The sequence below is a fragment of the Emericellopsis cladophorae genome, assembly GCF_022114955.1.
Source record: "Emericellopsis cladophorae strain MUM 19.33 chromosome Unknown NODE_2_length_1295279_cov_118_880017, whole genome shotgun sequence".
NCBI lineage: Eukaryota > Fungi > Ascomycota > Sordariomycetes > Hypocreales > Bionectriaceae > Emericellopsis > Emericellopsis cladophorae.
This window is the reverse complement of record NW_026250927.1, coordinates 794923-809891: the sequence shown is the minus strand read 5'-3', so window position 1 is coordinate 809891 and position 14969 is coordinate 794923. Positions and strand designations below refer to the sequence as shown.

Here is a 14969-nt window from a genome sequence, read left to right as displayed (position 1 = left end):
TCCGGCCTCCCAGCCTCCAGAATCTTCCCCTCGCTCATGACAATCACAAGGTCGTAATCTTTCAAAACGTCCAGTCGATGGGCAACCTCCAGGACAGTGCGTCCCTCGAAATGATGCCCCAGCACCTTCCTAATATCCATGTCGCTCTTCACGATCCACGCTGCCCGTAGGTTCGTCAAGCAGAAGGACCTTGCTGCGCGAGAGCAGACAGCGTGCCAGGCAGAATAGCTGCTTCTGCCCGGTGGACAAGCGGATTTCAGCCATATCCGCATTCAAACCGCCGCGGGCCTCCACGAGAGGCCAGATATTGGTCTTGTGCAGAGCCGACACCAAGGTCTCGTCGCACTGTATCTGGGTCTCTGGGTCGAGGTTGGCGCGAACGCTGCCCGTGATCTCAATGGGGTCTTGCGGAACAGTGGCGAGGTGAGACCGGATAAGTCGACGTGGTAGAGTGGAGAGGTCGACTCCGTCTATTTTAATCGCACCGTGCTGCAGCTCCAGCAAGCGGAGAGTTGACTGTAGCAGTGAAGACTTCCCACTGCCAAGTACTAGCTCGTATGTCCGCGCTGATGGCCACACACAGCCAGCTTACCCTCCAGACCTCCCGCAAATGGCGACCTTTTGTCCCGGTGCAATGCTGAGAAAGATTTCGTGCAGCACAGAATTTCCACCATCACTGTATGCCGACGTGACCCCCTGGGTAGTGATGGCACCTCGCACAGGCCACTCACTCGAAGTGCCGCCGACTTCTTCATTTTTGTCCTCGCTTGGCGTTTCTTGGACAAACAGCTTCAATCGAGCAATGGCGCCAAGCGAGGTCTCGAGTTCAGTCCACTGACCAATCAAGATGGTCAGCGTCTCTCCAAAGTCCAGGAGATTGACCATGGCCAGGGCGATAGCCCCCTGGGAAGTCGAGTTCCTGACCTTGAGCGCAACTGCTACCAATACGACCGCCAAGCCGGCGACGAACATGTCAAGAACCAGCTGCAGCCACAGCTGCAGGCACATCATCAGATAGTATGGCTTCTGCGAGACATCGAGCTTGCGCGTGTTCGCCTCCTGGAATGGCCGTGCCCAGCCAAATGCGCGAATGGTGGCCACGCCTGAGACGGTTTCTGTGAAGTGCGTATACAGGGGCGCTTTCATCTCGAGGTCGAGGAAGCGCATTTGTCGCGAGGTGCGAAGGTAGTACCTTTGAAAAAAGAAGAGGGCCATGGCGATGAACGGGATGACGGCTGCGACATAATTAGCTCCAGAGGCAATGATACCTGTCTGAGCAACAGCACGTAGCAAGACTTGTTGTATGTCAGTGCGTTTGAGACACTTGTGAGGCTCAACAACTCACGCATGGCTGTCATGTAGGCTGCGAAAGGAAGCACCTGGTCTATCAGAGTCATGTCCTGGCTGAAGCTACGGTGATGTCAGCTAGGATGTTTGGCCTACACGCGCCCCTGGGCCTACCGGTTCAGTATTGTGCCGCTCTCAGTTGTCGTGAAGAAGTACAGAGGTGCGCTTCACGTATCAGCCTTCATGTAGCGATCTTCATACCGGTAACAACTAACTGGCACACTGTTCGCAACAATGTTTCGTGAAGAGAGCTCGCCGATTTCTCAAAGCCCACCATGACGAAGACCCTGTCAAGACGTCAGTGACAGACGTGGTTAACCTTTTACCTGGTCATACGTACCCAAGAGAGGTGACCCCAATGAGAACGGCTGCCACAGCGAATGCAACGTAGCCTGCAGTGTAGCCTGCGTCTTGGGGCGCTGCACCCTTCTCCGTCCATAATTTGAGCCATACCTTTGGCATAATCTCAAGTCCAACTGCGGCCGCGATCATGACAAAAGACAAGCCAGCAAAGCGCCAGCTGAGTGAGCGGAAGTAAATCATACAGCACTCCCAATCACCAGTTTGACGTGTCAGATCGTGCTCTTGAAGGATATCTTTCGTAGCGCTCGCCAACTGTCCGATACGTTTTACGGCTTCGTCCTTCTTCTCATCTGCTTCAGGAGCCTCGGGTCCATTCGTAAGAGCGCCCCAATCAGAAGGCTTGAGAGAATCGTAGGGTACCTGATTCCGAGCGATGTGGCCTTCGAGCATGGTGATGTGGTCAGCGGCAGCGAGCAAGTCGGCTAGTTTCGGTCAGCAAGGCCCATTCCCCAACCTTGTAGTTTTTAGACTCACGGTTGCTTGTGGAAAGAACAACAGTTGCTTTGCTCTTCCGGAGTAAGCCATCTGGGGCCAGTAGCCGTTTGAAAACAGTGCGGGAGGTTTTGTTATCCAGGCCGCTGAAGACATCGTCTAGAATGACCAGATTCTTCCGTGAGTACACTGCGCGAGCCAGAGCCTGCCTTGGTCAGCCATGAAACGAACGGCGTGTCGATGTCGCACGCGGCATGGCACTTACAATTCTCTGCTTCTGGCCGCCGCTCAAGGCGATACCACCTGAGCCCACCAAAGTATCCTCGCCCTTGGGTAGAAACGACAGATCACGGTCCAATGCACATGCTGAAATGACTGTCGAGAGCCAGACCTCGTCGAGTGGAGTTTGTCCAACCATGTTGTCTTTGGTACTGATATTCTGTAGCCAAGGCGCTTGATCGCAATATGCGCAAGATTTCCAGGCTGATCTGACCTCGCCTCTGTCTGGGGCAAGCTCACCGACCATGGCTTTGAGCAGTGAGGACTTGCCGCCTCCGACACGACTGATGATCATTGAAACTGTCTCTCGCTGGACCTCTATACTGATATCGCGCAGCAATGTGGTTCCTTCACCGATCTTGAACGAGGCGTCAGTGATCTTCACTGCGGACCCAGTGGCTTGCAAGCGTGAGTTATCGTTGTCCACTATATCCTCCATCTCTAGAGATCCTAGGAAGAGTGCCTTCGCAGGCGGGTTGTCCTTCTGGCGCTTCGTCTCAGGGGCCACAGGGGACCTGGGATCTGCATGCTTGTTTAACATTAAGAATGTCTGAATCCGGATGAACGAGCCGCATATGCCAGCGGCTTGCGTCAACGACACAATAATCATGATGATGGGTTGCGTTGCTAGGGAGATGATGGATAGCGAAGTGAATGCCTCGGTGATGCTCAATCCTTCCCCAGCCTTCGTCCAATAGATCGCTGCCAGGATGACAATCAGCGGCGTGACGTCCCACGAGACGCTACCTGGGCACAGTCAGCGCTTGAGTTGAGGAGCAGAAGGAGTCGTATACTCAGTGTGGTGAGACCAGTGAGGAGCCAGCGCACCCTTCTCGATATCTTGATCTCACGAACTCGTAAGCTCCGAATCACCTGTTGGAAATAATCAGGGAGCCCCATTCCCTTGACTCCTTTCATCTGACGGAGCATACCGGATGCCTGTCCAATTCGCTCCTGAACAGCTGCATTCCATGCCATCTGGGCTGGTTCCATAGCCGGGGCCAGAGCGCCACTTAGAAGAGTTGTGACGATTGTGGGGATCAAGATGAACAAGCTCGGCAGTCCGACTTGACGGTATAAAATGTAAATTCCGACCGGGAGCTCGATGAAGCAAGCCCAGATCTCGTGCAGGCCAGTTACCCCCAGCAATTGCTCAACGTCGGTTGACATGAGCGTGACCGGGGCGTTTTCCTTGATGCTCGTCGTCTGCAGCTCAAGGGTCTTTTGATAAATTAGCGAGACTAGGGAGGCCCTGTACATGGTCACCATCTGGTTCACAGTGTGTCTATACCATAGACCAGCAATAGCACGGCCAACAAAGATGAGGACCGTTGCCCCTATCAGACCGCTGGCAACCTGGTTGGACCATTCTCCATCAGAAATACCGATGAAGGTGATTACTTCTCGAATGAGGAAAGACTGTGCAAAGTTGAACCCTGCGTAGAAGAGTCTCGGGATCACGCCAGCAGCGAATTGCCACTTGTAGGTACATGATAGCAAGGCCAAGGAACTCTCCTTAGAGTCTGTGCAAATTAGTCAACATTGCTTTCCGATTGAAAAGGCATGAGATCTTACGGCTTTCCCACCTGGCGCTCAGTCTGTCATGAAGTGACCCTGAACTCAGCTTGTGGTTGATGTTGTCCAAATCGTCAATGGCAAGGAGATGTTTTGCGCCCCGGTAGAACAGCCCATTCAACCACCAGAAAAGGCTGCGGCTAATAACTCCTGACGATGTTTCTTTCGAACATGTCCTGTCAGCCAAGAGAGGTGACTTGGGGGGCTCCTTTGCACAGCGACGACGTGGTGAAGACGCCTGCGATGGCGTTGGCGCCATCTCGGATCCAGAAGGTTCGCGAGAGGGCAATGTCAAGGATTATGGTCAAGGCCAGATACCCGTTGAGGAGGACAGATGGCCGCGTGGATTTGACATGCTCGAAATAGGACAGTACGGCTATGACGACTGCTTCTATGACTGCAACTGTTGGCTCCGCAACGGAGGTTCTTGCTTTTGTCTCGGGGGCCTTTATCCAGAGGACAAAAAGGATAATCTGAAGGAAGGCATACACGAAGATTGCTGCCTAGTAGACAGGTCTAAGTCAGCCTGCAGAAGTACGAAGACTGCCTAGTTGCAGTATACCTACTTCTTTGGAGTACAAATGCTTTCCATGGGCGACCTTATGCCTCGTCTTCGCCAAAGAAATGATGCGCAATGGAGTTAGCAGTACGAATAAAGTTGTTGGCAGCAATGACAGAATACTTTGCTCAAAGAGGACGGTGAAGTCAAAGAGGACCGGCAGTCGAGGACCGAAGTGCTTGTCGCTCGCCATGTCGTTGTTGGCGTTTCTAGACTAGAACACCGCGCGACACAAGATTGTGTCCACGGCTTGACAGATGTACGCGATCCTCAGGTATAAAAGCATCTCTAGGCGTAGCAGCCATCCTCAGGCATTGACAGGTATTGTGCTCAGAGCCAACAGTACAAGCCGCTGTGACCAGTCAGAACCCCACGTAGTGTGTGTCCAGGCGGCTGAGCACTGGCATTCTACAGCATGGCCAATCAAGATGAAGCGAAGCTGAGGATGACAGACGCGGAGTGAGGATCGGGCATGACCGCACGAGAAAGAAAGCTTGCCTTGTCGGCATGATTGCCAGGCTGCAAGAGTAGCGCAGCCGCAGTGCTTGTCTTGACTGCTCGCCTTGACATGTCTACCTTGCCTTGAGTGGACTCTTCCTGATAGGCGCAGTCACCGCCCACGTGCACTGAGTACTTTGTGGCCGTCGAGTCTGGTTTGCCACGCGGCGAAGGTATACATGGCAAGTAAAGCATGTCTAGGTTTGATCGTTCGCTCAAGCTCAATAGGTATTGAGAGCACACCACAATTGCGCGAAGTTGCCAGTGGTGGTTGTTGTGGGGTGACAATTGATGGGCGCCCTGCTGCGGCGGCTACCCACAGTCCCCACCAACCTTAACGTCACCACGTATTTGCTCGCGCTCCAAACCACTTAGCTTGCTTCACCGCAGCAGCAGCAGCAGCGAAAGATCACCGGCATGGCTGCCTGCCATTCAAACGGCCAGATCACCTAAAGCCCAGCATGTCACTCGACGTCTGGCCACCTATCCCGCCCGCCGACTTGAGGCTAAAAGAAGCCGAGACGCAGGTTCGTCTTTCCAACCATTGTCCACCACAGTGCCGAGCGAGCGCACAGGATCACCAGAAGGAGCACGATGCTAATTGACTTGAAGGCCCGCGAGCTGGGATGGATCACCGCCGAGACCCTGCGAGTCTGTAAAGAGCTCAAGCATGGCCTGGAGGATTGCTACGCCCTCCTCGCGCCCGTCGATCCCGGAAGCACCCTCGTCATGAGCACCGCCCGAAGCGAGAAAGTCAAGGGAACAATTACCCGCGTGGGCACTCGTATCGTCAAGGGCGTAAGTTGACGGACTCTTGGGGAATCGCAAGAGCTAAACGATCGCAGACCCTCAACCTCCAACTTCGAACCATGCCTCCCCACAACCTCCAGCTCTCTCCGCAACACTCCATCCACATCCCCGCCCTCGACAAACTGCACAATCACCTGAATGAATCACTCGATTTGCTCTCCGTCATCCTCTCGGCAAAGCAGCCGCCCGACGCCAAGTCTCTCGCGCAGACTTTGACTCTCCTCTCCGAATCCATTGCCGCGTCTGCAGCTCTTCTCAAGGGGCCTCCGCTTACAACACCCGACCAGTCGTGGACGACATCATCATGTCCTCCCGGGATCTTTTCTCCGCCCCTTGCTCCGAACATTAGCTTCCATATCGGTCTGCAGGACAGCTGCATTGTCTTGCTGATTCGCGCTCTCGAACCATGCCAGGCAGCTGTGCACACTTTGACCAAGCTCGGCCTGGCCATCGGAACTGTTCGACGCCTAGAGCACGACGAAATGGACTCGGTATTCAAGTACAACGTCAGCGGCTACGCAGAGGCGGGTTCGAGGGGCCATGGTGGACAGCGTAGCTCCGAGGCAACCCGACAGCCGCAGTATGCACCAAACGCGGAGGATGTGTATGTCCGTGAAAAGGTGCGCGTCGAGAGCGGCGATCCCAGCTTGATATCTTTGTACTCAAAACTAGGCTTCTTGAGTCATGTCTTGGGCCAGACGAGACGGAATCTGGCGGCTGTGATCGGATACGATATGGATTGATGCAGGTTGATAAGGTATCGGTGACCCTCGGATCATGCTCTAGCCTTTCGCCTGGCATTATTAGAGCGTTTTATGGTGTGAATGAATACTGTTTAATGCACACACTTGGACTAAGGAAATGATAATGCAGTACCTGTACATGTAGCAGTATGCGCCTGCGCGCCCATGTGACCGTACAAAGAAACTTGTGTGCCCAACCATGACCACATCAACTTCCCCATGCTTATGCCACGGGGGACCATGGCATGGGAATCAACACCCGCGACTTCATCTCCTGGATCAGCGGCACTGTCTTGTGCACCGTGTCGCTCCAACCTTCCACCGACCAGCTCTGCTCGCGCCTCGCCCTTCGCTCCTCCAAGTTGGCAAATTGCCAGAGATGGTGAACCGTGTTGAGCTCACCAATCTGGACAAACCAAGCGCCAACACCCTCCATGACCTCACGGCGAGCCTTCAGGCCCCGCCTCCAATGTGTTTCCCACTCCAACAGGTTGCCAGGGTGCAAAGTATACGATCGCAGCTCAAAGACGCCACCCAGTTGGCGTGGAGGGGTAGTGGGCCAGAAGGAGAATTCCTGCATGAGAGATATCTTCTTGGAATTGATCAACATGGCGAGTTTACGGTCAAAGTCGGCGAATTCGGGATGGTGTGTGATTTGATGGCGCGAGTCATGGTATCCTTCGTACTTTTGGTATTCCCAAATATGAACTGCACAGAAAGTCAATTAATTAGTACGAACGTAGCAGGGTACTTGTACTCACCAAAAGTGTCGCAGTCCCCGACCTCTGTCCTCCAGCTGCCAACCAGGTGCACCTTGTTCTCGGGTAGGTTGGCCATCTTAGGGTACCACTGGCCCACGAGCTCGACGTACTCGTCCACCTTATCGGGCTTGACTTCGTGGAACACAATCGAATGGACATACTTGCCCCGGGCAAGTACTTGACTGAAGCTGGCCTCGATCTGGGCATCCATCTCACGGCCCTCCTTCGTACCGTAGATGAGGTTTGTCAGCGCGCCTGACTTGCGCTCCGACTGGTGCTCTTTACTCTGAGCCGCGGTGCCTGTTGTCTCATTAGCCGTCTGGCTCGCAGCCTGCGTCTTCCCAGTCGCAGGACTAGAGGTGGAGGCAGCCGGTTCCTGGCGGGCCAACGCACGAGCTTCCCGTTCCTTCTGTGCTTTGATCAGCTGCTCTCTGAACTGCTGCTGCTTCCTATTGAACTCGTCCACGGTCGTGCGCGAAGGGCTGATGTCGCCCATGGAAGGGGTGGCGGATTGCTGCAGCGCGGTCGAGCTCAGAGCCCTGACGCCGGAACGTGGAGCCGCTGAAGCTAGACGCGTGACGCTTCGAGACAACATTGTCATTTCGAACAATAAGTTTTGGAATAGGCGTGTTGTTGAGGGTGTTGCGAGCTGATACCCTCCAAAAAAGAGCCCGAATGGCCCTCTTTGCGATCAGAGAGGTACAGTCGAGTAAAGCGTGGAGCAGTTCAGGCAGCACAGGTCTAGAGAGCAGTGGCCTAGATTGGTCGGCGGCACAACAGGAGGGGAGCACCGAGCGATGCGAGTGACGGACGGAAGGACGCAAGCTTGTCGCGCGTGCGTGTGTCTGCGGGTGTCTGTGTGTGTCTGTGGTGTGTGGTAGCTGCAAGGTAATGAATTAGGGAGAAAGGCAGGTGAAAGGCCCAGGTGCTGGATGGGAAGGATGGTGGAGGGTAGTGCCGGGAATCGATTGGACGGCTGGGATGAAGGGTAAGGCAAGCAAGCTGCGCACCCCGCACTCCAACGAACGGAGGAATGTGTTAAAGGTGGTCTGGATACTCCGTAGTGCGAAACAAGTTGCACTCGGAGATGATTGAGGCTTTGGATGAATGAGATATGCTCGCAAGTCGGACGCGGTCTGTTGATTTACGAGCACCTAAAGTACGATCTGAGACGGAGGCTAGCAACCCCAATGCCTGCAGCTCCTTCTCCAGCTCACTCCGCATTAAGGGATGATGTCACAAACCCAGTTTCCGTAGTCACGTGTTATCTGGCAGCCAGCCAAAACGCGGGGTCGGTAAAACGTTTGTACGAGGTCCGGCCTCACTGGGACTCGGGAGTACTCTTGCCTGAGGCTGCCAATTCAACGACTGGTGCTGGCGGCCGGCTGCGGGACAACTCGCCGGAACGGCGATTGCTTGGCAGTGCATCGGAAAAAGGCTCGTCGTCAACGGCTACCGCATCTCGACGATATCCCCAACCACGACATCCCCGACACCGAATCCCTCGTCGACTCATACCCAATTGCCATCATGTCTTTCCTCGGCGCTGCTGCTCTCAAGAAGTTCCCGGCTCCTTTCCGTGCGTTGGCCCCATGGAAATTGAACGCGAATCACGGCAATTGCTAACCGATGCATCAGTGAAGCCTCACCTGCCCTTCTTCGTTGCTGGTGCGTATAATCAGATGTTGTCGAACAGTTCCCGGCGGTTGAGGGAAACGCGAAGAAAGGTTCACAAGCGGACGGACATTGACGGGAATGATAGGTCTCGTTATCGCCTACGGCGCCAACTCTGCCCAGAACGCCATGATGGCCTGTATGAACTTTCGAACTCCTGTGGACGAACGCAGACTAACTCAGAGGCAGCCGACGAGTGGAAGAACGACCCCCGCAACCCCAACGTCCGCTCCGGCGGTCACTAAATGGAGGACTGTTACGATGGCATATGGGAGGAGCGAGCGCTGGCACCTCGGCGATACCAGAACAACGAGGCCGATTGTCGTGGAATTGTATGATAGACTCGCGAGGGAGGAGTATTCTATGCGGCGAGATCTCGGCTCGTCAATAAATTCCTTATGTGAGAGATCTAGTTCACTAGCATGATGACTGGGGTACCTGGTTCCCGGGACTCGGCGCGCTCTTAAGAAGGACATTGCATGTTGAAGCATCGGTTGCATGGGAGCTTCATACGCGTTCACTGATTATCTCGAGGGATATGGGGGCTACATCATGGAACCGAATAACTCCGTAGGTGGAAACGCAGGAACACGGCTGAATTCCAAGAACTTGTGCAACAAGGTCATGAACGCGAATGTATGACTGAACATGTTTCGAAGATGTAGTCGCAGCGACGCGACGCTGGTTCCAAAGTCGTGAAGTAATTCGCGAGTTCAGCGAACTCGTCTCGCTTCCATTACTAAGCTCAGGATAACAAGCAGCCTCGGCAATTGAGTATAAACTAACAAGTCTCAACAACGTCTCCGCCATCGGTACTCGGGCATATACTATTCTCGCGACGAATGTGGCTTATCAGGCACGCTGCTGGCAGAACAAGAAGTTTTCGTTCTACATTCGCGCCATCTCTTCTCACGACTGTGCCTTGCCAGCGCCGCAACATGGCTATTGATAACCAACTCAGCGCGGGCACGGCGACGACACCCAAGGCGCAACTTCCCAAGGGCAAGACAGAGGTTAAGATCTTGATGATTCATGGTACGTCCCTTCCCATGCCGGAAATCAATACCGCTCGTGTGATATACGTGGTTGGCATCCTTTATACCTCATTCAAGCGTGCTCATTCATCATAGGATACACTCAGTCTGGCGCCCTTTTCCGTGCCAAAACTCGCGCCCTTGAAAAGCTTCTCGCCAAAGTGCTATCATCCGTTTCCCTCCATCCCACGCTGATCTATCCTACTGGTCCCAACCGTCTCCTACCTCGGGACATACCCGGTTTTATCCCCAAGGATGATGGTGATGACGATGAACAGGGTGATTCATGGGCGTGGTTTCGCAAAGACGAGTCTAGCGGTCAGTACAGGCTCTTTGATCAGGGCATGGACACTATCGCCGCGGTCATCCGGGAGAGCGGAGGCATCGATGGCGTGGTCGGTTTCAGTCAAGGCGGCTTCATGGCCGGCGCAGTGGCGAGTGCACTTGAAGAGACCAGGGCACCACCCGAGGGACCAGACGGCGACTGGGCGAGGAAACTCAGGGAGGCAAATGGAGGCAAAGGGCTGAAGTTTGCTGTGCCATATTCGGGTTTCTATGCGCCTGTGGAGTCGTTGCAATGGCTGTACGAACCCAAGATCAAGACCCCAACCCTGCATTACCTGGGAAGCCTGGACACAGTGGTGGAAGAGAGTAGAAGCATGGGGCTAGTAGACAGATGTGAGCAGCCTGTGGTGATCACACATCCTGGTGGGCATCACGTCCCTGTGTCAAAGGAGTGGGTGATGCCGCTGGCTGGTTTCATCAAGCAGCATGCCGAGGTGAAGCTGCAGGCTGGCCTATAGAGCGAGATCAAAATAGAGACAAATACAATAGACTAAGAACATGTATGCATTGTACACATCCTGGCTGCCGGGACCATCTGTCTTTTGCAATCGTCATGCTCTGCCTATTGACCCAACCCGGCGCCGCCATCTATTTAGCCCGGAGCGCCAAAGAGCCAACTTCCTATTTGCTCGCAGGCTGGATCCGAGCCATCATCTCCTCTTTTGTAATGAGGTGATCAATCCGCTCCAAGTGACCGAGCAAGCTCTTCATGTTGTGACTCCACTCGTTCAGAACGTCATCAGCGTCTCTGGGCTTCGCAAAACTGACCACCCGCGCGGGGCGGTCAATCTTGGCGTAGATAGTCTTTGCTGTGACAAGCTCGCTAATGTACTTCTCGGTCTCATCCTCCGTCAGGTTCAAGAGCTGCGTCAAGCGCGTGACCTGGATACGGGTGTAGTATTTCGCGACCACCCGGACGTTGTGCTCAATGACCCGCTTGCGCAGGTCCTCCCACCTTTGCCGCGCCTTGTCTTCCTTGCTAGCTTTAGCGTCGAAGACGTCGGTATTGCAGAGGTGTGGGCCGAATTTCTCGGCTACCTCAGGCCATCGCATCAGCTCATGGACTGTGAACAGCTTGAGGAGCTCCGCTTCCAAGGGAATCTTAGCGTTCCTCGTGTCCTTGTGGATGCGGTGCAAAAGGTCGTGCTGCTCATTGTCGTGGGGCGCGAGGATGACAAAATAGATGATGCGTTGCAAAACCTATTGACGTTAGCATGCCGTAGAAGGACATTCAGAATCAGTAGGCTTACAGGGTGGAGCTTGGCAGGGTCCTCTTCCACAGCCTCGGTGTCAAGGACTTGGCGATAATGCTTGCAGGCTTCCAGGTACTTGTCGTCGTGCTTTGCAAGCTGAACCTGTTGCTCGTAGAAACGCAGCTTCAGATCTGTAGTGTCATCCTCTACCTCCTCGACCACCTCCTCACCACGCGCTTTCTTCTTCTCCAGCTCCTTCTTTTCCTTCTCCAGCTGCTCCTCTGTCTTCTTGGGCTTGCGCGACAGGTAGCGGGTACTGATCTTTCGAGCGAGAATGCCAGCCTGGGCCCAGTCGCCGGCCTCTATGCACAGGGCCACTTGCGCCAGGATGAACTCGGTCTTCTCTCGTCTCGACATCGATCCGAAAGTCTCGACCTGCAGCTCGCACAGTATCTCCTTCGCCTTCTCGATATCGCCCTCCTCTTTCTTGATGTCTGACAAAATCTTGGTCACACGCGCACGCTCCACCTCGACAAAGATCTTGCCCTCCGTAACCGTCCGCAGCGTTTCAATGACTGAGAGCTTGGTTTTGAGATCGGGTGTGTCGTCGAGGAAGCCAACCACGGTCTGGACCATCTTCGTGATGGCCTGCTTCAGCTGGCTGTGTTTCTTCGAGAAGACCAGCGTTTGGTCATTCATTAAACTCCAGTCTCCCGCATCTTTGCATAGTGTGACGATTGCGACGAGGACTCGCGATGTGGAGGCGAGATCAGAGGCCTGCTAATGTCAACATGTGCGAAGGGAGCTAGTGGCCTCATGCTCACTTGACGGGTTTGTTTCTCGAGCGCGGTAAGCTTCTCAACTGCACTTTGGAGGTTTGTCTGCAATCAGTTAGTTATCGGTACTGTCTAAGGGACTGTTTCCCTGCTCGAGGCGCACCTTTGCAAGCTGCTCAGCGTCTGGTAGTTGGACGTCGACTTCCTTGGTGAAGTCCTTCTCGGGCTTGAGGAGCCCCTGCTCAGCCATGATTACGGTTCCGAGGTGAAAATTGAAAGCTGCCTTATCTATAATGTGGCGATGCCAACTTGAGCTTCGTACTGTCGGTGCGTGGCAGGTTGGCGATTTATCGTGGGGTTGTTTGGAAGCTGGAGGTTCGATGAGGTAGGCTAGCAGGCAGTCGACGCAACAGCCGCCTGCCTGCAGCTCCCGGCCGACTTCGATGTGGGTCCCTTGTTTTCTGACGCCAACACTCACAAGCGTGCAAGGCGGCAATGCTCGCCTACCCTAAAGCCTAAACAGACAACTGGCGAGCGCCATGTGTGGGCAAGTTGGGGGTCAATTTAGTTGTAAAAAACAGAATAGCGAGCAGTATAAATTACTTGGGCAGTTGCGGACATTGTGTTGATTACCAAGCTTCATTGTGCCGCGGTACAATCTTGGAGCATGGAAGGGAAATGAGATCACCGACATGTAAACCATCTATCACAACGGAAGAGAACAACGAATAGTTCACGTGGATTCTCACGCGGCCAGAGTGGTCAATAGTGTGACAAACAGAACGCCAGATGCTGTATTTCTCCCAAAAGTGATATAAACAAGTTGCACTATTAGCACTGGTAGCACCATCACCAGAGACGTCCCCATCACTAATGAGCCTGACCAATAGGTCCCTCTTCCCAATGGTCTTCATGCTCCCACGATCTCTGCCTTTCTGTCCTGCGCCCTCCATGTATGTGTTCATTTCCGTTGTCGCTACCCCAGTCTAGAATGTTCCACCTGACACCTTCTCGCCTCAGCGAAGGGGCAGGCGAGACCGGCTCAACGTGTCCAGAACCTGGTTTCATACAGCTGTCCTCCTCCGTGAGGGACTGTACTGTCACACCAGAGCTAACGGAATGCTGCCGATCGGTGTTTTCGTCGGGTGGTACATTGACGACTGTTGTCCGATGCCGTCGCCGCTTCTCACGGTCCAGTCTGCGTCGACGACGCTTACGGAACGCCAGACAGAACGCGAGGCACATAAAGTATATGCCCATGATGACAACGATAGGGATGCCAATGGTGTTATTCCAGCGGAGGCCCTCCTCTTCGCCCTAAAATTGGTCAGTACAGTGATCAAGTGGCTGATCGATGGACAAAAGAACCTTGATTTGCGGTGTCCAAGGCGGCGATACCGCCCAGTGCACGCCGTCGTCGTTGACCTGTGTGACCCAGATTGCGTACAGATCATCCTCTTCTAATCCCTCCGGAAGCCAGGAGCAAGACCGTCTTCTCATAAAGGCTATGCCCGTCAGTCTCAATTTTTCCACACTTCGCCCTCACCACACTTACCTGTCAAGTTCGAGACCAGCTCAAACGAGACAGCCCCTTCCTCAGGGTATGTTATCTTGAACAACCTCAGATCTCCCTCATCTTCGATACTCTCGTTCCATCGCAGAGTGAACGGTGACCCGTTGGCGATGCTCCCGTTCCAGTCGTCGTTGATAAAGCGCAGGCCATGGTCATCCGTCGTGGAGGACGACGTAAGCTCTCCTGGAAGGGCCATGTACCCATCCACATCCTCAAGGCCCATTTCATGAGTACTAGGATCTTATCTCTCACAACTTTCATGAAGTGCCTGGAAAGATTGCGATCGAAAGATGGGGGTCCCCGGATACGGTATGTAGGTTCAAGCAAAAAGTGCGGATGGAGAAGTCTTTATGCCAAGCACCGCAAACTGTGGTCTCTACACTTTGAACATGGTATGGGGCCAGTGATACGAGAAGAGAACAGACACCTGGAGGCTGGTTAGGGGGCCACGAGGTCTCAGTCTGTCAAGGGAGGCTCAGTCGAGTTTAGTCATGCCGGACACACGAGGCGTCACGGAGCGCTGGTAGATCGCAAGCTGCCTCGCGCTGAAAGTTCGACCAGACGCAGCTAGACTCTTCCAGACTGGCGAAAAGTCCCGGGCCCATTTCGCGCTGGCATCGCGATGAGTTCCTGAGGAGAATGCAACGCTCGCAGGGGCCTATATTCCCAGGTCGACGAGGTGGTTGATGAGGTACAGGTGTTGTAATCACTGGATCCAACTTATCTCGATAGGATGAATCATGTATCGGTCACAAACCAGTCTTTTGTTTGTAAAACCACCTCAGTCGTCCATGTAAACACGCGAAAGCTTGGCGAGGTGAAGCCCCCGGAGCTGGCTTTACACCGAGAAACGAGGTGCGCGTCCTTCATGGAGGGAGTCGCTGCAACAAGATTGAGCTGCTGCATAGCAATTCCCGGCGAGCATTCCAGGTGATCACTGTATTTGCAGCTTGAAATTTTAAGTTATGTGAGTGAGACACGGAACACATCGATGAAGAGTCGAAAAC

The 14969-nt window shown here is 54.0% G+C and overlaps 5 protein-coding genes across 5 annotated transcripts; 2 read left to right on the top strand and 3 right to left on the bottom strand.

The window, feature by feature from the left end:
* Positions 1-129: 129 nt before the first annotated feature.
* On the bottom strand, positions 130-4748 carry J7T54_007008 (uncharacterized protein; the record flags this gene model as incomplete). The annotated part of the gene is made up of 11 exons (XM_051509768.1): positions 130-470; positions 732-1268; positions 1346-1410; positions 1462-1512; positions 1688-2132; positions 2185-2347; positions 2408-3168; positions 3354-3944; positions 3997-4130; positions 4213-4499; positions 4695-4748. 11 exons carry the CDS (start codon positions 4746-4748, stop codon positions 130-132), a joined length of 3429 nt encoding a protein of 1142 aa, XP_051366222.1.
* Positions 4749-5514: 766 nt separating this feature from the next.
* On the top strand, positions 5515-6606 carry J7T54_007007 (uncharacterized protein; the record flags this gene model as incomplete). Its single annotated transcript, XM_051509757.1, has 3 exons — positions 5515-5580; positions 5666-5851; positions 5899-6606. The coding sequence occupies 3 exons, from the start codon at positions 5515-5517 to the stop codon at positions 6604-6606; spliced, it is 960 nt and encodes a 319-aa protein (XP_051366221.1).
* A 223-nt stretch (positions 6607-6829) lies between these two features.
* Positions 6830-7968, bottom strand: J7T54_007006 (Protein NipSnap-like protein; the record flags this gene model as incomplete). The annotated part of the gene is made up of 2 exons (XM_051509746.1): positions 6830-7314; positions 7368-7968. The coding sequence occupies 2 exons, from the start codon at positions 7966-7968 to the stop codon at positions 6830-6832; spliced, it is 1086 nt and encodes a 361-aa protein (XP_051366220.1).
* A 2011-nt stretch (positions 7969-9979) lies between these two features.
* On the top strand, positions 9980-10878 carry J7T54_007005 (uncharacterized protein; the record flags this gene model as incomplete). The annotated part of the gene is made up of 2 exons (XM_051509735.1): positions 9980-10076; positions 10172-10878. The coding sequence occupies 2 exons, from the start codon at positions 9980-9982 to the stop codon at positions 10876-10878; spliced, it is 804 nt and encodes a 267-aa protein (XP_051366219.1).
* Positions 10879-11041: 163 nt separating this feature from the next.
* On the bottom strand, positions 11042-14185 carry J7T54_007004 (26S proteasome non-ATPase regulatory subunit-like protein; the record flags this gene model as incomplete). Its single annotated transcript, XM_051509724.1, has 7 exons — positions 11042-11620; positions 11671-12390; positions 12438-12494; positions 12553-12677; positions 13607-13706; positions 13758-13894; positions 13945-14185. The coding sequence occupies 7 exons, from the start codon at positions 14183-14185 to the stop codon at positions 11042-11044; spliced, it is 1959 nt and encodes a 652-aa protein (XP_051366218.1).
* Between the last annotated feature and the right edge of the window lie 784 nt (positions 14186-14969).